Source organism: Vanacampus margaritifer, chromosome 13 (genome assembly GCF_051991255.1).
Source record: "Vanacampus margaritifer isolate UIUO_Vmar chromosome 13, RoL_Vmar_1.0, whole genome shotgun sequence".
Classification (NCBI taxonomy): domain Eukaryota; kingdom Metazoa; phylum Chordata; class Actinopteri; order Syngnathiformes; family Syngnathidae; genus Vanacampus; species Vanacampus margaritifer.
In genome coordinates, this window is record NC_135444.1 from 852501 (window position 1) to 877367 (window position 24867).

Sequence of the window (24867 nt, forward strand, 5' to 3'; positions counted from 1 at the left end):
GTTGTATGACTTCGGTAAGTTCACCGCTTGACTGTCTGTGTGGGAGCATTTCTGCCGACATACAGCGGAGCAATGCCGACATATTGCTTACATACAAGAAATCCGGCCCTGGTTGAGGACTGGCAGGACTTTCAATTGGAGAGGACGCTGGCGTTGTTTGTTCGCCGGTTCTCCAGTCGAACCAAAACGAGTGACACGCTTTTTTAAAACAAGTTGTTTTTTTCCACCGTCGAGCTTTTGAATAACCTTTTTTTTCCTTTTAATTAAACAACCTTTTTATTTTTCTCGAACCACAAACCGTGGGCCTTTTTGGGTAGTTGGATTCGAGTCTCGGCTGCCTACCTGTACCTGCTAATACAACACCGCTTGGAGACTCCTTGGATCCAGCTAATTACGTGGCTTGAAACAACTTGCAATGCACTTGCAGTGATTAAAAAATTTGGACTTCTCCGCCGTCCACACAATATCCACAGAAGTTCCCGAAAAAAGTTTCTCTAATCAAAGTCAACTCCCGCCGTGCCGACTCTCTGGTCAGCTACGCGAGCTGTCGCTCCTCCTTCACGTCATCAGAGCAGTGTTTCCCACCGGATGAGTGCTTTGGGCGTCTCCATGGCAACACCTCTCCGGGAGCTTGATGCAAAACGTGGAGTGAATTTCAGTCTACTACGGCCACTGCAAAGATTTGTTGCTACATCCAGCAGCAAAACTGGACTGTTAAATGCACAGTTAATTGCCTCATCCACGACCACATATTGGATACAGTCATGGACGAAATTATTGGCACCCCTGGAAATTTTCCATTAAGTACACCATTTCATATATTTCCTAGAAGCACACTGGAAAGAGACAAAAAAGCTGAAGAAAACTGTGAAAATGAACAAAATTTTACAGAATGCAAAAAAAAAAAAAAGGGCTGGACACAATTGTTGGCACCCTTTTAGAACTGTGGGTGAATCAAGTGTGAGGACTTCAGAAGCAAATTTGCTGAAAAATATAAATAATCTCGAGGATACAAGACCATTTCCAGAGATCTTGAAGTTCCTTTGTCAACTGTGCGAACTGTAATCAAGAAATTCATAAACCATGGAACTGTGGCTAATCTCCCTACAGAAAAGAAAAATTGGTGAAAGGATGCAATGCAAAATAGTTTGAATGGTAGAAAAACAACCTTAGTCAATTTCCACACAAGTTCAAACTGTTTTTCAGGACTCTGGGTGTAGAAATGTCAGCTCCAGCCATACGTCATCATCTGGATGAGAAGAAGCCCTTTGGCAGGAGACCAAGGAGAACCCCGCTGCTGACTAAGAGACATAAAAAAAAGTTTGCAAAAATGCACCTGAGTCAGCCTCAACCCTTCCGGGAGAACGTTTTGTGGACAGACAAGACTAAGGTAGAGCTTTTTGAAAAAGCACGTCATTGTACTGTTTACAGAAAAAGAATGAGACCTACAAAGAAAAGAACACAGTGCCTAAAGTAAAACATGGTGGAGGTTCAATGATGTTTTGGGGTTTTACTGCCTCTGGCACTGGGTATCAAAAAATGTTTTGGGCCGCAATGTAGGGCCTGGTGTCAGAAAACTGGTTTTGCATCAGAGGTCAAGGGTGTTCCAGCAGAACAATGACCCAAAACATACCTCAAATAGCACCAAGAAACGGTTGGAGACAAAGCGCTGAAGAGTTCTGAAGAGGCCATCGATGAATCATGTTCTAAATCCCATTGAAAACCTATGGAGAGATCTCAAAATTGTTGTTGCAAGATACTCTTCAAATCTGAGAGACCTGGAGCAGTTGACAAAAGAAGACTGGTCCAAAATTTCATCTGAAAGGTGCAAGAAACTTGTAATTATTGAGTTGAGGGTGCCAACAATTTTGTCCAGCCCATTTTTTGCATTCTGTGTAAAATTGCGTCAATTTTTGGTTTTCAGCTTTTTTTGTGTTTTTCCTAATGCACATTAATAAACTCATTGATACCAAAAACATTTATAATTGCAACAATTTCTGTGAGAAATGGTGCATTTTCTGGAAATATTCCAGGGGGGCAATTATTTCATCCATGACTGTAAATGTCTGGATTTGATGTGCATTACAGATACCTGGCACCAACCAGATTTTTTTTTTCACCTTGAATGAGAGCTGTACACCAGGATATAGTTACCTCAGAAAGCTCGCAGCATAGGTTGTGGTGGTGGCCTGTCCATCGCTGCCATCAGGAGTTATCTTTGCAGCCACTACCTAAATTATCTTCATTTGAATGCTTTGCATTTAAGTCTAAGATCCCTTCATCCATGCCGTTTCTCCTCATTTACCAGCCACCACAACCAAACTCATCTTTCATTCCTGAGATGTCAAATCTCCTCACAACTTTCTGCTCATCCTCTGCTGATATTATAATTTTAGGTTATTTGAACATCCACGTTGACACCCATTCCTGCCGCCTTGCTGCTGAATTTCTTCAGTTACTGGATTGCTTTAATTTAAAGCAACTTGTTGATGTCCCTACACATATCAGGGGGCACACATTGGACCTGGTCATCACCAACTCCGCCCATCTCACCAACCTGCAGGTGTACGACCTTGGTGTCTCTGACCATAAAGTCGTTTCTATGCAGCTACTATCCTCATCCAACCTCTCCAAACCCAAATGCAACACCTGTTTTAGAAACCTAAAAAACAAACTCAGTCTGGCAGCAGACTTTGAGCATCTCTCCACACACTTCTCATCAGCCAACGAACCAGCGGACTACAAAACCATCCATCTGACAAGCCTCCTGGACCACCATGCCCCTGTCAAAAACAGAGCAGACTCCTTCACCCACTCAGCGCCCTGGTTCACAGATGAGCTTCGGAGGATGAAGGCAGCAGCCGCCCTGCTCCCTTCATCCTTAAGCGGGGTTACAAAACCTCTGGCCTCACTGTCCATAAACAAATCTACCGGGAGCACCAACAACAATATTCAAAGCCCCTTAAAAGGGCAAGATCACAGTTTTACTATGATGTCATCAAAAACAGTCAAGGCAATTCCAAACAGCTTTTTGCCACCGTCAACTACCTCCTAAAACCACAATCTCCCCCCATTTACGAGCACTACAGCAGAACAGTGCAATCTTTTTCTAGATTTTTTCACCTCCAAGATTACACACATTCGCTCTGCTCTTTCTGGCCCTCCCACTCAAACCGTTTCCCCAACATCTGCTATCTCCCAACCCTTAAACAGCTTTCCTTTGATCACATCAGAAGAGGAGGTTTCAAGAAAATGAAACCCCCCAACCTGTGCCCTGGACCCTCTCCCAAACTCCCTGGTAAAAACGCATATCACTGTTTTAAGTCCTCTGATCACCCATTATAAACCACTCCATCCGTTTTAACTCTTTTACTGCCAAGGACGTTAAATGACGTTTAGTAAAAACCTACGGAGGGCCGCCAAGGACATCCTCCAATTTTATTTTATTTTTTTGGGGAAACGGGTGGAGGAAAGCCTTGGCCAGCTGTGGTGAAAGTTTCAAGCAGATCTAGTTAGCCTAATGACTATTTTTGGCCCCTAGATGGCAGCGATGACTCTCTTTTGACAAGATTGGGTAGGCGTCAGTAGAAGACGTGAGGCGGAGCTAGAGGGGACAATGGCTGGGGATGGGAAGCGAAAATGGCGACCGGTTGCAAGCAGCTCACGTTTGAGCATTTTTTTCAAAGACGAAAAGCATCGACCAGTGCTAAAGAGCACATTGATGACGACGATGATCATCATCGATGATGATGATGGTGACTCCGAGGTTGGAAGCGTTGACGTGGCAGTAGAAGACGTGAGGCGGAGCTAGATGGTGAGGAAGCGAACAATGGCGACCGGTTGCAAGCAGCTCATCGACCAATGCTAAAGAGCATAGTGATGACGACGTTGATGATGATGATGATGGTGGCTCCGAGGTTGACGCCGAAGTTGGAAGCGTTGACGCGGCGGCTATGACCACGTCATAAAGCCTCACCGGCAAGCGATGCTAACACCGGAAAACGCGGAGCACAACCGAGCACTTCTGCACAGGCGGACGTTCAATCGGACGTACCCCGAGTCCAATGCATATTCATCGGAGGAGTGGGTACAGTCTGCTACTTGCTATTCCCCGGAAAAAAAGGCCGTCAAGAAAGTGTAACGTCTGCACGCGAAAGGGGCAATCGCAGTGAAACTACTCTGTTGTGCAAATCCTGCTCCCTCTCCTTGCACGCAGGGGAGTGTTACAAAAAGAAAAACTGTATTTGAAACATCCACACAATTGTAAATAGTACCACAGTTGCACACATTTGTAAATAGTTTGCGAAATTGTTTTGTCAAATTGTTACACTGTTGAATGTAAATAAACTTATTTTGCTATCAAAAAACACTTTTTCATTGTTGGTGATAGTTTTTTACAGAAGTAAAGCACTGTTTAGGTGTTTGTGGCATCATTCATGGAAAAAAAAAGGTCTCAAATTCACTAGAGTGCATGAAATAACGTTTCACAAAAAGCTTGATTTCTCCGTTTTTTGTTTCAAAACAGAGCATTTGGGTGAAACTAACCATTTTCTATTGTTGATTATTGAAAAACGGAATAAGGTAGAAACAAACTTTTTTTTCTGATGAAAGATGAGATCTTCACTCATCAATCTTTCATTTGGTAGTATGTGTGTTTCCATACTCCAAACAACATTTTCTGTGGACCTTGAAAGATCATTCAAAATGCTTAAATCGGGTGGCACTGGTGGCATCCCTTTTCTGAAAACGTCTGGCAGTCAAAGAGTTAAAGAAGGCAATTGTCATTCCACTTTTCAAAAAACATACCCTTAACCCAGATGTCCTCTCAAATTACAGGCCCATCTATAATCTCCCCATCATTTCTTAAGTGCTTAAGAAAGTAGTCGCCAACCACCTTCAAAAACATTTACAACTGAACAACTCTACGAAAAATTCCAGTCTTGTTTCCGCCTCGCCCACAGCACGGAGACTGCACTGATTAGAGTCCCTAATGAACTACCTCATGTCATCCGACGCTGGCTCTCCTTGCTTCCTCATCCTCCTGGACCCATCCAGGCCTTTGACACAATCGACCATGGTATCTTAACTCAACCGGATCCACCACACCTCTAAAGTCACTGACACTGCCCTCAGCTGCTTCCAGTCATACTTGACAAATCAGACAGAAACATATCCCTGGGCCACTCTACATCAAACCTACACAGTCACCTGCGATGTTCCCCAGGGATCTGTTCTTGGCCACATCCTCTTCACTCTTCACCTCATTCCCCTTGGCAAGGTCATCAGCCGCCATGGTTTTTCATTCCATTGCGACGCCGCCCACCCTTTTCATTACCGTTATCCCAACGTCAACTTACCACCTTTCTGGAGGAGATAAAGATGGATGGATGGAGCACAACCGTATCTAACTCAACAGCTCTAAAACCGAAGCTATCCTGGTTGGCACTCCTCACCAGATTAAATAATCACCCATAAACAGCATCACCTTTTCTGGTTCCAATATTCCTCTTTCATCCACAGTCACTAATCTTGGAGTGAAAATGGAGCCCCAGCTCACCTTTGAATCCCACATCAACCACCTCGTCCAACACGTTCCCACCGCTCTACCCACTTAAACCTCCTCCACACACCCAAGATCAAATTGAGGACCATGCAGGGCTCCACACTAACTTTTGCACAAATAGCTACCAACTTTTTCAGATGGTCGCACCACACACATGAGCACAGCATGAACGTATTTGCTGATGTAAAGTTGTCTCAATTTGCATAGCGTAATTTCAAATGACATAAAGATTGACAGCGACTCAACATATAGCTGCAAAATATTTTACTGCAACAAGATTTATCTGCAATAAAATGCCAATTATCTTATATTATTTTAAAAGAAAATTTGGACAAAATTTGGGCTTTTCTTTTGTGAACATTAGTTTGTTCAATACAGAGGGGCCAGCTCTTATTGCAAGGCCTCCAAACCATCTTCCCCTTGGGAAAACCAAAGTTTAACAGCCTGCCTAGCTTGATGCATATGGATCACGGCTCAAAGATTAGACGTTGCACCGCTCATAAAATATGCACTTGCGCCGTGCGACTGGACACATTTTTTACCAGCACAGGCTGTACAGTTGCCCGCATGTGTTGAGCTCTGCTAATGGAGATAGGGCCTTCTGTGCTGCTGCCCCACATCTATGGAAGGACCTCCCTGACACACGGAGGGAACCACAATCCCATAAAAAAATGCACGCCGTTTTCTACTCTGCTTGTAGCCCTCTTGCAACGTAAAGGCCATTATAAATAAAATGTATTATTATTATTATTAAAGATGATGTGAGTCTATTGGGTTGGGTTCTCATGCCTGTCAGTCCTCATACATTTTCTGTATGTAAATAAAAAGTAGGACGTCATGGTGCTCATTGCTTTCGCTTTATGGAACTGCTAGACTAGAGCGAGTTATGCCACAATTTGTGAATGGATTGTGCATGCATGCTTGGGCAAAACATGTCTGCTTGTACTAATCGAGCTTTCGCATAATTTCTGAGGAGCCGCACGCTAACGAGACTGACAATACTACAATAATGAGAGAGAACCTGCCGTGTTTGAGGGAGAACTAGCATAGCTGTTCGCTTCAGATACAGAAGATGAGGACTTTGAAGGATTTGTGGATTAGGATTGATCAAGAGTATTGCAAGTACATTGTTAACTCTTTCACTGCCAGACGTTTTCAGAAACGGGTTGTCCCCACTGCCAGCCAATTTAAGCATTTTGAGTGATCTTTCAAGGTCCACAGAAAATGTTGTGTTTGGACTATGGAAACACACATACTACCAAATGAAAGATTGAACTCTCATCTTTCATCAGAAAAAAAGTTTGTTTCTACCTTATTCCGTTCTTCAGTAATCAACAATAGAAAATGGTTAGTTTCACCGAAATGCTCTGTTTTGAAACAAAAGCTTTTTGGGAAACGATGTTATTTCATGCACTCTAGTGAATTGTACACTTCTTTTTGTCCATGAATGATGCCACAAACACCTAAACAGTGCTTTACTTCTGTAAAACACTTGCCACCAACAATGAAAAAGTGTTTTTAGATTGCAAAATATGTTTATTTCCATTCAACAGTGTAACAATTTGACAAAACAATTTCGCAAACTATTTACAAATGTGTGCAACTGTGGTACTATTTACAATTATGTGGATGTTTCAAATACAGTTTTTCTTTTTGTAACACTCCCCTGCGTGCAAGGAGAGGGAGCAGGATTTGCACAACAGAGTAGTTTCACTGCTATATATATATATATATATATATATATATATATATATATATATATATATATATATATATATATATATATACTATACAAGGCCAGATTTCACACTAAGTACATTTGTGACTTAACTCTGTAAAGTTTATTATTTCAGTATGAAAACTTTTTATTTTTGTTTGCTGGTGTACCGTGAGTTTTTTTTAATGCAAAATAAGTTGGAAAACACTGGCTCCTGATCTTACAATTACTCTCAGATGAAATTACAATTATGCGATTATAAAATGAAAAGTTTGTTTCTACCTTATTCCGTTCTTCAATAATCAAGCATTTTGAGTGATCTTTCAAGGTCCACAGAAAATGTTGTGTTTGGACTATGGAAACACACATACCAAATGAAAGATTGGACTCTCAGCTTTCATCAGAAAAAAAAAGTTTCTACCTTATTCCGTTCTTCAGTAATCAACAATAGAAAATGGTTACTTTCACCGAAATTCTCTGTTTTGAAACAAAAAATGGAGAAAAAGAGCTTTTTGTGAAACGATGTTATTTCATGCACTCTAGTGAATTGTACACTTCTTTTTGTCCATGAATGATGCCACAAACACCTAAATAGTGCTTTACTTCTGTAAAACGCTTTCACCAACAATGAAAAAGTGTTTTTTGATTGCAAAATACGTTTATTTCCATTCAACAGTGTAACAATTTGACAAAACAATTTCGCAAACTATTTACAAATGTGTGCAACTGTGGTACTACTTACAATTATGTGGCTGTTTCAAATACAGTTTTTCCTTTTGTAACGCTCTCCTGCGTGCAAGGAGACACCAGGACTCGCACAACAGTTTACTTTCACTTTCGCATTGGTCCGTTTTGCGTGCAAACGTTACACTTTCTTGACGGGCTTTTTTTCCGGGGAATAAAAAGCAAGTAGCAGACTGTACACACTTCCTCCGATGAATATGCATTGGACTCGGGGCACTCTCCGTCGTCCGATCGAACGTCCGCCTGTGCGTGCTCGGTTGCGCTCCGCGTTACGACACCGTCATAGCCGCCGCGTCAGCGGTTCCAATTTCGCCGTCAAGCTCGGATTCACCTTCATCATCATCGATGATGATCATCGTCGTCATCAATGTACTATTTTAGCGTTGGTCGATGCCTTTCGTCTTGTAAGTGTAGAGCTGCTTGCAAACGCTCGCCATTGCCCGTTCCCTCCTCCATCTAGCTCCATCTAACGTCTTCTGCTGCCGCGTCAATGCTTCCCAACCACGGAGTCACCACCCTCATCTTCATCATCGATGATGATCATCGTCGTCAACAATGTGCTCTTTCAGCGATGCTTTTGGTCTTTGAAAAAAACGGCTCGGGCGTGAGCTCCTCGCGACCGGCCGCCATTTTTCCTTTGTCTTCCATTCTCATCTCCTGCTCGACGCTCTAGCTCCGCCTCTACTGACGCCCACCCGATCTTGTCAAAAGAGAGTCATCGCTGCCCTCTAGGGGCCAAAAATAGTCATTAGGCACAACAGACAGGCTGGAAACTTTCACCAGACATGCGGAAGGGTTTCCTCTACCCGTTTCAAAAAAAAAATAAAAAATCATTGGATGACGTCTTTTGACGTCATTGGCAGTGCTCCGTAGGGTTTTTACTTGACGTCTTTAAACGTCAGTGGCAGTGAAAGAGTTAAATACTTAAATAAAGTACAACCAAACTCAGTTTTGCTCCACTGCCTTTTTAAAAACATACGCTAGCAAGTGAAAGCATGCTACCATATGTTTTGAGCTAGCGTATGGTTAACCGTGCCTGCGCCAAATAGTGCAGTGCGCTTTATGTGTGTTAAATAAATAATAAATAAATAGAAATATTATTCTATGACTGTTAGCAATCGTGATTACCATTAGCGCGCTAACAATTACCACTTAAGGTAAATAAACACTATCTACAATTTAGTTCAGGCATACATCATTATAGCTACATTACTCAAGTAAATAGTGTCTTAAAGTAGCACTAAGGAACTTTTCAACCTTAATAAAATATTTCATAACTCTTCTGATCTGAACATCGACTTAAAACTAGTTGATCATTTTTATTGGCACTAAGCAACTTTGAGGAGGATGGTAGGAACACTGCCACACAAAAAAATACAAATGTGCTGACTGCTTTATGGCATACGTCACTTCCCCCTTTCCCCATTCGTTACAAAGACAGAAGTCAATTTGAATGTTGACGCATGATTACTGCTTTCCTAGCAGAAGCTGAAAAAAAACTTGTCTGAGGAGACACAAAAAGATACTCGGATAAAAGGACAGTCAAGGATCAACATTGGCCCGGCTTTCACTTGCTGGCGTGAGCTCAAAAACGCCGCAATGTGCTTCCTTTGAGGCAAGACATTACCGCTTTTGTCCATATGGTGCCGCCATAATCAACATAAATGGAAAGTTCCTTACTGTTGCTTTAAAAGTTACTTACAGTTGATGTTTCAACAATAATCCAAGTGTTTTGGGGAAGCTCAATATGCTGTACTTTCTTGAATAAAAACCCACTTAGTACTTGAGCGGTTTTTTTTTATCAGACAAATAACATCCGCCATTCGGCCACTAGATGGTGCACCAGCAGAAGAAATAAAGATCATAGCACAGCCACCATTGCAATAAAAGTCAGTGTATAAAACATAGACGGCCCAAACATGGCTTCGGCGTAGCTTTTAGGCAGAAAATATGTCGACCTATTTTTAAAGTCCGACTTCGTCGACTTTTTTTCCCCAGCCCTAGATTTAATTTGGTTGGAGTCAATGCATTCACGTTTTGAATCAGAACTGGTTTTACGATTCTAATAGTTTTTTGTTACACTGCTAGTTAAGCTTATTTAATAATTATTGAGAATCATTAATTGGTACATAAATGTTTTATTGTGCATCAACTTGAATGTAAGATTTGAATGTTTAACTCTTTCAATATTTCCCCCACCCATTTCTTTGTGATGCTTAATTAGTTAGCACATTCATTCAAGTAGAGACAAGGCTTACTTGAGAAACAGACAGATAAAACTAATGTATTGTAATTTTAACACATCCATCGATATTATCTTACCTCCTTCTTTAAAGCACAGTGCAGCACAACAGGAGGACCTATAATCCTGTTATCACGCTGATAGAGGTCAGAGTAATCTGAAGATTCAAAGTCAATGAGGACAAACACTGTCTCAAAATCATGTTCCTCTTCATCCCTGAACTCTTGGATGTTGTCAGTTATTATGAACGGAGTACTGATTTCCTGAGGATGAAAGAAAGACAATAATCACAAAATGTACTAATTTAGTCGACAATTACCATAAACATCAATGTAAAATCAAGCCAAATTCTTATTCAATTTCAGGTCCCCTTTAAATGCATTTCACTTATTTGCATGCAATTTTTCATGCAACATTGAAAGTTGGACACGTTGAAGTGGTAAAGCTATAGATTTGATTGGACTATTGTTATAATCTGAATATTTTTTTATCTTTTTTAATGATTCACAGATTAGTATAAAATGCATACACTTGTGTCAGAATTATGTTGTCATGGTGAATGCTTTCAAGACTACATGTCAAAGTATTGAGTAGTAGAGAAAAAAAACTTTTATATTAAGGCTTCATTTGCCTATTATAATATAACAGGCTGATGATATATTATAATATAATGTAAGCTATAATAGATGTAGTATTATTTATTGGAATTAGTTCTTGTTTGGAAAAAAATAAATAATTGGAAAGGACCTAGAAAAATATAATCACATATGGGGGGGCTTCTTTTCCTTTCGGCTTTTCCCTTCAGGGGTCGCCACAGCGAATCAGTTGCCTCCATCTAACCCTGTCCTTTGCATCCTTTGTTCTCACACCAACTACTCATGTCCTCTTTAACTACATCTACTTTACTACATCTCCTCTGGACATGTCCAAACCATCTTCATGTTCCTCTGATATACTTATTCCTGATTCTATCCATTCTGGTCACTCCCAAATAGAACCTCAGCATCTTCATCTCTGCCACCTCCAGCTCTGCCTTCTGTGTTTTCCTCAGTGGCACTGTCTCCAGACTAAACAATATTGCTGGTCTTAACACAGTTTTATAAACCTTTCTTTTCATTTTAACTGAAACTCTTCTATGACATCTGACACTTTTCTCCACCCATTCCAGCTTTCCTGCAAACACTTCTTCACTTTTCCACAGTCTCCATTGCTCTGGACTGTTGACCCTAAATACTTAAACTCCTCCACTTTCTTGGTCTCTTCTCCCTGTAATCTCACTCTTCTACTTGGGTCCCTCTCATTCACACACAGATAATTGCTACGGATAAACTTCCTTCCCCAGGTCAAACCTTCTAGCTTCTCCACCACCTGTTCCCTGCTCTCACTAGAGATTACAATGTAATCTGCAAACATCATAGTCCATGGAGATTCCCGTCTAACCTTGTCTGTCATCTTGTCCATTTCCATAGCTAACAAGAAGGGGCTCAGAGCTGATCCCTGATGTAGTCCCATCTCCACCTTGAATTCCTCCGTCACACCTACAGCACACCTCACCACTGTCTTACAGTCCTCATACATGTCCTGCACCACTTGAACATATTTCTCTGCCACTCCAGACTTTCTCGTGCAAAATCACAGTTCCTCTCTGGGAACCTTGTCATAAGCTTTCTCCAGATCTACAAAGACACAATGCAGCTCCTTCTGACGTTCTCTGTACTTCTCGATCAACATCCTCAAAGCAAATACTGCATCTGAGGTACTCTTTTTTTTGGCTTGAAACCATAATGCTGCTCACAAATGTTCACCTCTGCCCCTAGTCTAGCTTCAACTACTCTTTCCCATAGCTTAATTGTGGGGTTTATCAGCTTTATTCCTCTGTAGTTGCCACAAATCTGCACGCCTCCCTTGTTCTTAAAAATGGGCACCAGCATTTCTCCTCTGTTCCTCAGGCATCTTCTCACTATCTAAGATCCCGTTGAACAACCCAGTCAGAAATTTTACTGCTACCTTTCCAAGACACCTCCATACCTCCACAGGTATATCATTTGGACTGAGTGCCTTTCCACTATTCTTCCTATTCAATGCCCTTCTCATTTCATCCTTACTAATCTTTGCTACTTCCTGGTCCACAACAGTCACCTCTTCTACTCTTTGTTCTCTATCATTTTCCTTATTCATCAACTCTTCAAAGTACTCTTTCCATCTTCCCATCACACTACTGGTATCTGTCAACACACTGCCATCCCTCTCCTTTATTACCCTAACTTGCTGTACATCCTTCCCATCTCTGTCTCTTTGCCTCTTGCCAACCATGGAACTAGATCAATCTCTCCATCCTTACTGAATAATTAGATTATTTTCTATAATCGTTCAGACGTAGTACAATCAATCCATCAGGTCAAACATCATCACAAGCCAGCATAATTAGAAAGTGATTATCATGCAGCACTTAAAATTCCCATTACCATGGCAGAATATAAAGAATTCAGTGGTTCAAAGTCCTGAGTGCTGATAGACTCAGACCTGGCTTTCAGCAATCATATCAAATCAATCACAAAACAGCTTTTTTATCAGCTGAAAAACAGATCCAGACTTTAGGACTGCATGCTCCAATCAGACCATGAGAAGCTTATCCATACATTAATCTCCAGTAGACTCGATTGCTGTAGAATAGATTTTAAAATTATTCTACTGGTCTATAAATCACTGAATGGTTGGGGTCCTGAACATTAAAGAAATGCTGATTAAATATAAACCAAATAGAACTCTCATATATGTAAACTTGGGTCATTTAGTAGAACCCAGAGTTCAAAGTAAATATGGTAAGCTGCATTTAGTTGTTATGCTGTGCACAAATAGAATAAGCTGCAACAGAAGTAAAGTCAGCCCTGAGTGTCGATGCTTTAAAATCCAGGTAAAAAACGTTACTTTTTTCCTATACCTTTGATTAGGTTCTTCTCTATATTTTTTTAATCATGTTTGTTTTCTTTTAATTATTTAAAGAAACAACTCCTTTCTTTACTCTTAGATGTTCTTAAAGGTTTCTATTAGTGTGTTTTAAGTTAACGTTGTCAATGCATGTTCTTTTAGTACAGTATGTTTTTAAGCTTCTTTAGTTTTATCTGCTGTGCTTGTGAATGGCATTAACTGTTGTGTTTGTTGATACACATAGGCGTTGTGCCTTTGTTTGTGTAAAGCACATTGACTTCCCTGTGTCTGTGCTATAGAAATCAAACTCCCTTGCCTCCTAGCAGCCCCGGACATTAACAGTTTTAACTAAATACAAAACGTAATGGCAAACTAGAACAACAATAAAAGTAAGTGATAGATGGCAATATGTATCTTGAATGTGGGGTCCCACAAACAGGGATCGACATTAACGGTGTCCCGATGGCCCAGGGACACCACTGTAAACAAATTTATTAACTAGCCATTGGCAATTGTACTTACTTACTTTCTATTTACAGTAGCTGCAATCTGTAATTATTTTCCTAAATATACTTAATTAATGATTGAGATATGAGCAAGTTCTTTATTTCACTTAAGTTTCAAATCTGTCCTCCACACCACCATGCAATGCATTGTATACTAAAGTTGAAACTAGTGTTCTAATACCGTTTTCTGGCCCCAGATACAGATTCTGATACCCAGCTACAATGCATTGCTCTACATTATACTACTTGGTACGGTAAGGTTTATTTTGAAATTGGGTTTCTCTCAGCGTTAGCCCCGTGTACTGTCATGCACACTGCCGTTAGCTTGACTACGACTATCTCAGCGGGTTATCAAGGCAGAAATGACGAGGACTCGTTTCAGCCCTATTACTAATAATTGTTTTTGTACGATTATGGCAATTTTGTAATCGTGGAGCGTAGAGCTGGGCAATAAATCAAATTAATTTGAAACATCGTCATTTTAAAAATCGAATCGTTGAAAATTTGCTAAATCGGAAATCGAAGTAAAATTCAAGCCGAAAGAATATGGCCGAAAGAGGATGTTGTGGTGACGGCAAAAAAAAGAAGCTGCAAGAAAGTTTCTGTTTGAATTAAACACCAAACACGCGAGGGAGTGTCCGCCTTGCTGCTCGCTGGCGTTTGTGAGTACAGGCAGCTTCATTGTGCACACCGGAGAAGGAGAGGGTTGCTTGATAAACTATGTCGAAAAAGAGAGCGCTGACGAGTACTGCACTACAGCTGAGAGACTCTTTCTCCTGCAGCGCCTTTCTTTTTTTCTTTGATGAGAGACCCTCGAGCGCTTCCACTTTTTCACTTGCATTCTGGTGGCCATGCTAAATACTTTAGCTAATGTTAGCACTATTGCTATCAATAGTTTTAAACGTAAACATTTACCACTATCTCCGGGTGACTACAGATCTGTACAGGACGCCGTGTGTGACTTTGCAGTCCGTTCCCAAAGCCGATTGGCTGGTGCGAAGAAATGTATTTATTTTTAAACGTTGGTGAATATGTGAACGTGCCAATTTTAAGTGTGCCGCACCTTGTCTCGCTCCAAATAGCCTACAAATGCGTCATTCGCACCGCACCGCACGCATCCATGCCCGCCGGTGCGAAGTACTGTACATCAACTATAAAGTGCAATTGCACCACCAGAAAATGCTTAGTTGCTCACCCCGATTTTGGTGTTTAATGTACGATTTGCCAACATGTCTCTGATGTCTGTGGTGTGGACACATATCAATTTATATTGTGCTTTGTTAAAATGCCCGTGCTTAATAGGCCTAAATATTTTATAATAATATTATAATTTCAATAAATTACAATAAATGTAATGATAAAAATAAATAAAATTGGCATTATTCTTTCCGGCGTTTCGGTTTTCGGCCAAGCATTTCTCATTTTCGGTTTCAGCCCAAAAAATTAATTTCTAATTCAAATCTGTTCTTATGTTCTGTTATATTCAAATGTTTTTCTAAGTTGTAATTTTGTGGCAAAATGCTGGATGGGTGGTTTACAAGACATGTTTACAATAGCTACCAACTAAATTGAGACATTTAAGAAAAAAACTATGAATGTTAGGTTTATGTTCAAACTAGTTTAGAATCAGTACACCATATTGTTGTCTGAACATTTTGCACAGGAATTATTTTTTGAATAAATAAAACCTTTAACTAAATGTTTGATGGATTTAATAGATTAAAAACGATTAAAATCGTAATCGTCCTGAATGACTGCAATAATCGAGATTTTATTTTTGGGCTATATCGCCCAGCCCTAGTCGAGGGTAATAATCAAAATAGTAATTGAATTTCGATTAATTGCACAGCCCTAGTACCACCTCTGCCTCAATTTGAGCCAGGAAAAAACTAAATGCAAGTAAAAAAAATTTTATGATTGGTACTCGTAAAATAGATTCAGCAGTTAAATTAAGAATACGGTATGCAAAAATTGATAGAGTTGTTGATATTAAATTCGTAAGTGTCATTTTAGATCAGAAATTGAAATGCATATAAATTATGTCAAATCAAAGATAGCAAAACCAATTGCCATAATATATAAGATGAAGGATCTTTTGAACCAACATGCTCTGTACATTTTGTATTATTGTTTGGTTGTTCCTTATAGATCTTTTGCAACGACGTCACGTGATCACGTGACTGCCCTATGATGGATGGCGGAAGGAAATGATTGTTGAATGGAAGTGGACGTGACCCGGAGCGACAAAGCAAATGTTTTTTTACAAATTAAAAGTTATTATTGCCCATCGAGCCATGGAATCTACTACTTCAACCAAAGTTCGCCTGTCAGTCAAAGTTGCACATTTAGTCGGGACTTATGCAGCGCGATATTTACTTAACTTGGAGAGCGCTAGTTTTTAAACAGCCCTTTACCTTCTGTCGCCTGCTGTTTTTACAAAGTCAATCAAATCGCCGACTTTACCGGAATTCACAGTGCATGACCTATATCATTATGTAGTCAATGTCGTCTCTTCCTTACACCGGCTGATTTAAAAGCTTGTCGTTGGCTGGGTCTCTGGGACTAGATGCTACGCTCACACCGGGGGACAATATACCTCGTAATGCAAAGGTAAAACTTCCTTATCATGCTAACTGACTTATTTTTTGCACATTCCGTTCTATATTGAAACACTGTGATGATGTTATGTTACCGTGTTGACTAGGGCTGGGTATTGCCAACAACCTCACAATACGATGCATATCACGATAAAGGGGTCACAATACGATATGTATCGCGATACATATGTATCCCAATACAAGGTCTTTAAGGCAATGCGTTTTGCATTTTAAATTGCTTTACATGCATTTTTATTCTAACAGACATATGTATATCTACATGATATTTTATTATCCTGGATGGCAAAAATATTTTTGTTAGCAGCCCTTCTGGTTTACCACCAAATAACGTGCGTGGTTTAAATGCGCGTGCATTGCAGAGCAAGGTTTCACAGACACACTGGGAAACTTTACATACAGGCATGGGCCAATATGAGTAAAAATATCAAAGTATTAAAATTACAGCTCTAAAACGTGGTTATTTTAAATTTTGGGGGAATTTTTTTTTTCTTTCATTTAACACATTCTATTTCGTTTTTAAACAAAATATAGAAAAATTGGTACATTAAGAAACATGTACGTCTCTCGGCTGGCCTGGGAACGCCTTGGGATCCCGTCTGAGGAGCTGGCTGAAGTGGCTGGGGAGAGGGAAGTCTGGGCTTCCCTGCTAAGGCTGCTGCCCCCACGACCCGACCCCGGATAAGCGGTATATGATGGATGGATGGATGGATAAATAAATGTTAATAGTCTTGTTTTAATTTTTCTTAGCAAGACATAGTGTCCAATCAATCACTGGTGAGCTATTTTTAGAACAGACTTCAATTTGTGTACACTTTTTATGATTAAGTAAACTGTCCGCAAGGAACCAGTCTCTTTTCTCCACTCCCTCCACTCTCTCCTCCTGGTGATGCTGCTTTACAATTAAGTACATGTGCAAGTTTGGACGCGCACATAATTGAAGCAATTAACTTCCGAGGCTGCTGCCGCACAGCCCGCAAGCGAGTGGTTAACTGCCTATTTACAAATCAATGTGCAATATCGATTCTGACGCCTGCGTATCGATACGTGTATTGTAAAGAGGCTCGCAACAATATATTGCCATATAAATTTTTTGAGCACACCCCATAATGTTGACTAGAATGGAAAAAATGACTATCGTAGTGGGAATATGCAGTAATTTCAAGATTATGACTCCGGCTCCAGTGTGAAAAACTCCAAGCACAAAGACAAAATCCCCCATTATTAAACAGCCAAATGCACTTAATAGTTTTGAAGAAAGTGCACTTTAAAACTAAGCTGTGTGGACTTCCGGGGCGGAGCTAAACGGGATGGCAGCGTAGTGCTGAGTCGATTAGATAATTATCCACCCCCAAAACTATGAAAACGCAAATTGTAAACTAACAAGAAATGAGTGGTGGTCGAGGACAGAGAAGTTTGAAGAAAAAAGAGATGTCCAGAGAACAGAAAGATCACGAACACGAAGATGTGGCAGCAGGTGACGACAATGGCGGCGGCGGCGGCGGCGGCAAGCAAAACATGTTCTGTTGCTCAAAAGACTTGCCGCGATCACAACAGAGATATGAGACTTGAATAAAGAGATGAAAGACGACCTCTTGCCGTTCAAGGAAGAATTTAAAGTGGAGATAAAGAGAGAGTTTCAAACTGGAAAATCCTTACCCTATAAGAGCTAAAGTTAATAACATGGTGGAACGATTTTTTATTTTTGGGTTACAAAATTTGAATTCCGGTGCCTTATTGGGTCACCTAAAGATGCATATTCCGTGATCATCACCCATCCTAACTTATTCATAATACTTCTCATTTAATAAAACATTAGACGAGAGATTCATGAGAGATAGTGACTGTTTGACTTGTCTCGTAGGATGGGAAGATCCACTTTAGGTATTTCCCCAACCACTAGGGGGGCCCTTCGTTCATTGGAAGGCTATCCCCCACTCCTACTAACAGGGAGACGGGGCCTATTGGAAACAAGGTCCATGTTTGATGGGGAGTTCTGTTTTTGGGTTTATACAAGTGTTCTTTTTGTTGTTTGCAGTTGTTATACAGTATTACAGTGGAGGGGCCTGGAATCTTTTCATATCATCGTAATATAAGTAATGTAACAATGATATTACAGTGGTGTCGCTAAATATTAACGGTTTGAATAGTAATAAAAAGAGGGAGAGCTTTGTCTAAGTTTAGAAAATAGGAGATGCAGGTTATTTTTCTCCAAGAGACACACTTATCGCAATGGGAGTATTTAAAATTCCGAAAGTTGGGATACAGAAATTCATTTTCTAGTTCCTTTGGTCAAACACGCAAGAGGGGTGTAATGATATTGATCTCCAATAAGATGCAGTTTGAACTGGTGAAAGAAGTTGGTGAAGAGAAGGAAAGGTATATCATGATAAAAGAGAAACTAGAAGGTCAATTAGTGACATTACTCAATGTGTATGCTCCTCCGGAAAGTGGGAAAGAGTTTTATGAGAAAATATTTAATCTATAACTTTGGAAACAGAAGGAATATTGGTATGTGGCGGGGACGTGGGACGTGAAATGTGGTGTTGAATTACAAATTAGATACCACAAGTGAGAAGAAAAATAAAAAACAAATAAATAGATATATGAATGTAATGATGTAGATATTAGATGTACTGGATGGATGTATGGAGAGAATTACATCCATTGGATCGGGACTATACTACTACTCTGATGCTCACCCTGTGTATTCCAGAATTGATTAATTTCTGATGTCTAAGGATGATAAGGATTGTAGGATAGGAGTAGCTGATATCGCAGATCATAGCGCAGTCTACCTAAAATTTCATCTAAATATCGTGAAAAGAGCAACAGTATGGAGACTTAATGAAACTGTACTGAACAATAAAGACCTAGTTGGAGAACTGAAAGGAGAAATAATTAAATACAAAGAAAAATAGTATAATGGAGAGGTGGATCCAACCATTTTATGGGACACCCTAACGGTGGTGATTAGAGGCAAACTGATCTCATACACCGCATACGCTAATAAAGTCAGATTTAAAAACTATTAGACACAGACTACGAAACTAAGACAACTGGAACAGCAGCATAAACGGACAAATGATTCGGGAATACTTGACAAGATTAATGATGCTCGGAAAAGGCATTAATGATTTTTGGGGGGGAGGAGGTGGGGAAAAAAAGCAAGGTTTAGGAAACAACCTTACTAGGAGGGAGGATTTAGGGTAATAAAAGTTTTGGTGAGAATTTCTAGACACTTTGGATTTGCCAAGTGTAGGTCTGCAACAAAATGAAGCGTTGACAGCAGAAATCTCAGCAGAAGAGATTCAAAAAGCCATCAATCGAATGAAATCTGGGAAATCGCCATGAATGGATGGCTTTGGAGCTTCGTTTTATAAAACATTTAAGGGTGAATTAATTCCATTTTTGAGGGATTCATTTAACTATAGTCTTAGATCGGAAAAATTCCGCCCTCATGGAAAGTGACCATCATTACTATTATTCCGAAAGAAGGGAAAGATAAAGAACAGTGCCACAACTATCGACCTATATCGGTTCTAAATGTGGACAATAAACCTTATACTGGAGACATTTATGCAGGATTTGATTTAAGAGGATCAGACAGGCTTTATTAACTCTTTGACTGCCAGACGTTTTCAGAAAAGGGATGCCGTGGGTGCCAGCCGATTTAAGCATTTTGACTGATCTTTCAAGGTGCACAGAAAATTTTGTGTTTGGACTATGGAAACACATACTACCAAATGAAAGATTGGACTCATCTTTCATCAGGAAAAAAAAGTTTGTTTCTACCTTATTCCGTTTTTTAGTAATCAACAATAGAATATGGTCAGTTTCACCCAAATGCTCTGTTTTGAAACAAAATACGGAGAAATCAAGCTTTTTGTGAAACGATATTATTTCATGCACTCTAGTGAATTTAACACCTTTTTTTTTCCATGAATGATGCCACAAACACCTAAACAGTGCTTTACTTTTGTAAAACACTACCACCAACAATGAAAAAGTGTTTTTTGATAGCAAAATACGTCTATTTACGTTCAACAGTGTAACAATTTGACAAAACAATTTGGCAAACTATTTACAAATGTGTGCAACTGTGGTACTATTTACAATTATGTGGATGTTTCAAATACAGTTTTTCTTTTTGTAACACTCCCCTGCATGCAAGGGGACGCAGCAGGATTTGCACAACAGATTAGTTTCACTGCGATTGCAGACGCTACACTTTTTTGCTGGCTTTTTTTTTTCGGGGAATAGCAAGTATATACTGCTGTGTGTATTTGGCCATGTTGAAATCAAGTCTACTCTCAGGATCATGATACGGTGACATTACGGTGGTGTTACGTCTGGCTTCCTCATTGTCCTTTAGTTCCTATACCGGGTGGTAAGAGATGTTCTGATCCATCTTATCTGCTCCATTCATGGTGGCATCGTAGTCCATAACCAGTGTCTTCTCCGTGATCAGACTGTACCCACTCTTCCGATGAATATGCATTGGACTCGGGGCACTCTTCGTCGTCCGATTCAACGTCCGCCTGAGCAGAAGTGCTTGGTTGTGCTCCGCGTTTTCCAATGTTAGCATCACTAGCCGGTGAGGCTTTATGACGTGATCATAGCCGCCGCGTCAACCCTTCCAACTTCGGCGTCAACCTCGGAGTCACCATCATTATCATCGTCGTCATCAATGTGCTCTTTAGCACTGGTTGATGCTTCTCTTCTTTGAAAAAAACGATCAAGCGTGAGCTGCTTGCCACCGTTCGCCATTTTCGCTTTCTCAGCCATTGTCCCCTCAACACTCTAGCTCCGCCTCACGTCTTCTACTACTAACGCCTAACCGATCTTGTCCAAAGTTCACCAAGTTTTGTTTTTTTGGGGGGGGAAACGGGTGGAGGAAAGCCTTGGCCAGCTGTGCTGAAAGTATCAAGCAGATCTAGTTAGTATAATGCCTATTTTTGGCCTCTAGATGGCAGCGATGACTCTCTTTGGACAAGATTGGTTAGGCGTCAGTAGTAGAAGACGTGAGGCGGAGCTAGAGTGTTGAGGAGACAATGGCTGAGGAAGCCATAATGGCAACTGGTGGCAAGCAGCTCACGCTTGAGCATTTTTTTCAAAGACGAAAAGCATCGACCAATGCTAAAGAGCACATTGATGACGACGATAATGATGATGGTGACTCCGAGGTTGACGCCGAAGTTGGAAGCGTTGATGCGGCGGCTATGATCACGTCATAAAGCCTCACGGGCTAGCGATGCTAACGCCGGAAAACGCGGAGCACAACCAAGCACGCTCAGGCGGACAATCAATCGGACGTTCAATCGGACGACGAAGAGTGCCCCGAGTCCAATGCGTATTCATCGGAGGAGTGGGTACAGTCTGATCACGGAAAAGACACTGGTTAAGGACTACGATGCCACCATGAATGGAGCGGATAAGATGGATCAACCACCCGGTATAGGAACTGAAGGACATGAGGAAGCCAGACGTAACACCACCGTAACGTCACCGTATCATGATCCTGAGAGCAGACTTGATGGCAACATGGCCAAGCACACACTGCGGTATAATATACTTGCTATTCCCCGGAAAAAAAAGCCAGCAAAAAAGTGTAGCGTCTGCAATCGCAGTGAAACTAATCTGTTGTGCAAATCCTGCTGCGTCTCCTTGCACGCAGGGGAGTGTTACAAAAAGAAAAACTGTATTTGAAACATCCACACAATTGTAAATAGTACCACGGTTGCACACATTTGTAAATAGTTTGCGAAATTGTTTTGTCAAATTGTTACACTGTTGAATGTAAATAAACGTATTTTGCTATGAAAAAACACTTTTTCATTGTTGGTGATAGTTTTTTACAGAAGTAAAGCACTGTTTAGGTGTTTGTGGCATCATTCATGGAAAAAAAAAGGTCTCAAATTCACTAGAGTGCATGAAATAACGTTTCACAAAAAGCTTGATTTCTCCGTTTTTTGTTTCAAAACAGAGCATTTGGGTGAAACTAACCATTTTCTATTGTTGATTACTGAAAAACGGAATAAGGTAGAAACAAACTTTTTTTTCTGATGAAAGATGAGAGTCCAATCTTTCATTTGGTAGTATGTGTGTTTCCATACTCCAAACACAAAATTTTCTGTGGACCTTGAAAGATCAGTCAAAATGCTTAAATCGGCTGGCACTGGCGGCATCCCTTTTCTGAAAACGTCTGGCAGTCAAAGGTCCGTAGGATTTTACTAAACGTTATTTAACGTTTTTGGCAGTCAAAGAGTTAAAGAAAGAAACACAAGACAATATAAGACGGAGCTTCCATGTAATAGAAAATTTACATGATAAAGGAGAGAGTGCAATTTTGGTTAGTATAGATGCCAAAAAGGCTTTTGACAGTGTAAACTGGACATTTCTCTATAAAATACTTAGAAGGTGTGTATTTAGTGATGAATCAGTGAATTGCATTAAATCCTTATATCAGGATTCACAGGCAAGGATCAAAATAGATGGTAGTTTGACTGGACAATTTAAATTGGAAAGAGGTGCAAGACAGGGGTGTGGGCTCTCCCAAGCCTCTTCGCATTGTTCATTGAGCCTTAAGCACAATTGATTAGGCAAGAAAAAGAGGTGAAAGGGGTAACTATAGTAGGAGGGGAGGAACATAAGATAGGGTTGTTTGCTGACGATATATTGATACATTCAACTCAACCGGATACAAGCTTCCCAAGATTGATGAAGCTTTTAGAAACGTATGGTGCCCCGTGGTTCCCTCCCCCTTCCTCCCCCTTGCTGCCTCTCCCTCCTCGCCTCTCCCCGCCTGTCCTCCGCCTCCCTGTGCCTTCTCCCTCGTCACCCTTCCTCCTCCTCTCCCCCTCTCTCTGCGGCCCTGGCGCTCCCCCTTGCCCTTCTTGTCATCTCCTTCCCCCGTCCCTTCCCCCTCCCCTGTCCACCTTCCTTCCCCTCCCTTGGGCTGGGGGCTCCATCCCTGGCCCGGGTCTCGGTGCTCCGGGGGCCATTGGTGTTGTGCCCGCCCCACTCCAGTTGACCTCCTGGCACCTCGGGCGGGCCCCAATATCAGGGGGGCGAGCCCTATCAACCCGCCGGGCTGGTCCCAAAAGCCTGCCGGGGTCCCGGTGGGCTGGGTGAGGGTTTGGTGCCTCCTGCCCCCGCCCGGTTAGGGGGGAGGGGGCCCGCTGGTCGCGCCTCTTAACTCACTGCACTAGTTTTGCACAATACACTTTTATAAACATATAGGGCACATAACACACTTTGGGGGCGTGGGGTAGGGTGGAAAAACCGTCTTCGCCCTACAACTCCCCTCCAATTTTAATGCACCACACAAGTGTGTCGGGGTGGGGTGCCATCGGTTGGGGCAAACCGCAGTATAGAGCAGTGCTGCGGTCCCCTGTCCGTGTCCTCGCTGCGCCGCCCCCCCCCCCTATTTATTTTTTTAATGCACCACATACACGCATTGACATGCCTGGGAGGCGGGTGGATCGGAGCGTGGGGATATCATTTCCCTCTGCTCCGGTTCACCTGCTCCCAATTTTAATGCACCACACACACACACACACTTGTATATATACTGGGTGAGGTCACATTCAAGGTTTAGGGGTAGAGTTCGCCAGTCGGCGAGCTGGCAAACTCAGTAACAGGGTTAGCTTTCACTAAGAACGCCCGTCCCCCGGTGTCCCCATCTCCCCTTCTGACCCCGGTGTTCCGTCCCTCCACGCGGCGGGGTGGGCAAGGGCCACCCTCTCCGCTCCGCTGTCCGGCCCTTCTTCGGCGCCGATGCCTGGGTGCGGGGGATCCCCGGGATCTGGGGGTCGGGGGCTGCCGGTTGGTGGGGGTGGGGTCGGCTTGGTTGGGGGGGGGGCTTGGGATTTGGGGGTCCTGGGGGGGCGACTAGGGCTGGGTTGGGCTGGATGGCGGGCGGGGGGGGGTCGTGGGGGAAGCGGGGCCTGTGGACCGGTGGGGTGCCTGGTAGGCCTGCAGTGCCCCGTCCTGCTGCGTTGGGTTGGGGGCGCGGGCCGTTTTGGGGTGGGGGCGCGGGCCGTTTTGGGGTGGGGGGCGCTCCTGCTCCTGGGATTGCTCTCCGGCCGGTGGCCCCTATGGGGCCCGGGGGTCGTCCTTTGGCGCTGCCGCGGCCTGGGGTGCCCTGAGGTGTTGCGCTTGCTCTGTCCTGGCAGGGGTCGACGGCTCCCCTCTTTGGTGGAGATTTTCATGCATGCCAGATCCACCACACCAGCATCTATCGAAACTCAGACAGACTCAGATCTGCTTCTTCCTCAGGTCATTGAATCGGTGGAGGCTGGTGTCTGTGGATCTCACTCTGCTTCGTCTGTCCTTCCTTCCTTTCCTCAGTCTCTCCTTTGGTCTCTTGAGGTCTCCCTGATTTGTTGGAATTTAGATGTTTCCGGGGTTGGTGAAGGACTCTGGTTGGTGGCCCGGTGGGTGGTGTCTGGTCGGTGCTGGATTTCACTTTCCTTTCTTTTCTTTGGTCCTTCCTCGGGTCTCCTGACAACCTCACGACTCTAGCTGGAAGTGTTCGGTTTAGGTGAACG

At 42.0% G+C, this 24867-nt stretch overlaps 1 protein-coding gene across 4 annotated transcripts in view; it reads right to left on the reverse strand.

Moving 5' to 3' along the window:
- ect2 (epithelial cell transforming 2) overlaps positions 1–24867 on the reverse strand; it is a 191101-nt gene that overhangs the window by 147718 nt on the left and 18516 nt on the right. For all 4 annotated transcript variants that reach the window (XM_077584340.1, XM_077584339.1, XM_077584341.1 and 1 more), the window contains exon 5: positions 10347–10529. In XM_077584340.1, coding sequence (XP_077440466.1) covers positions 10347–10529 — 183 coding nt within the window. The remainder of the gene's footprint in view (positions 1–10346; positions 10530–24867) is intronic.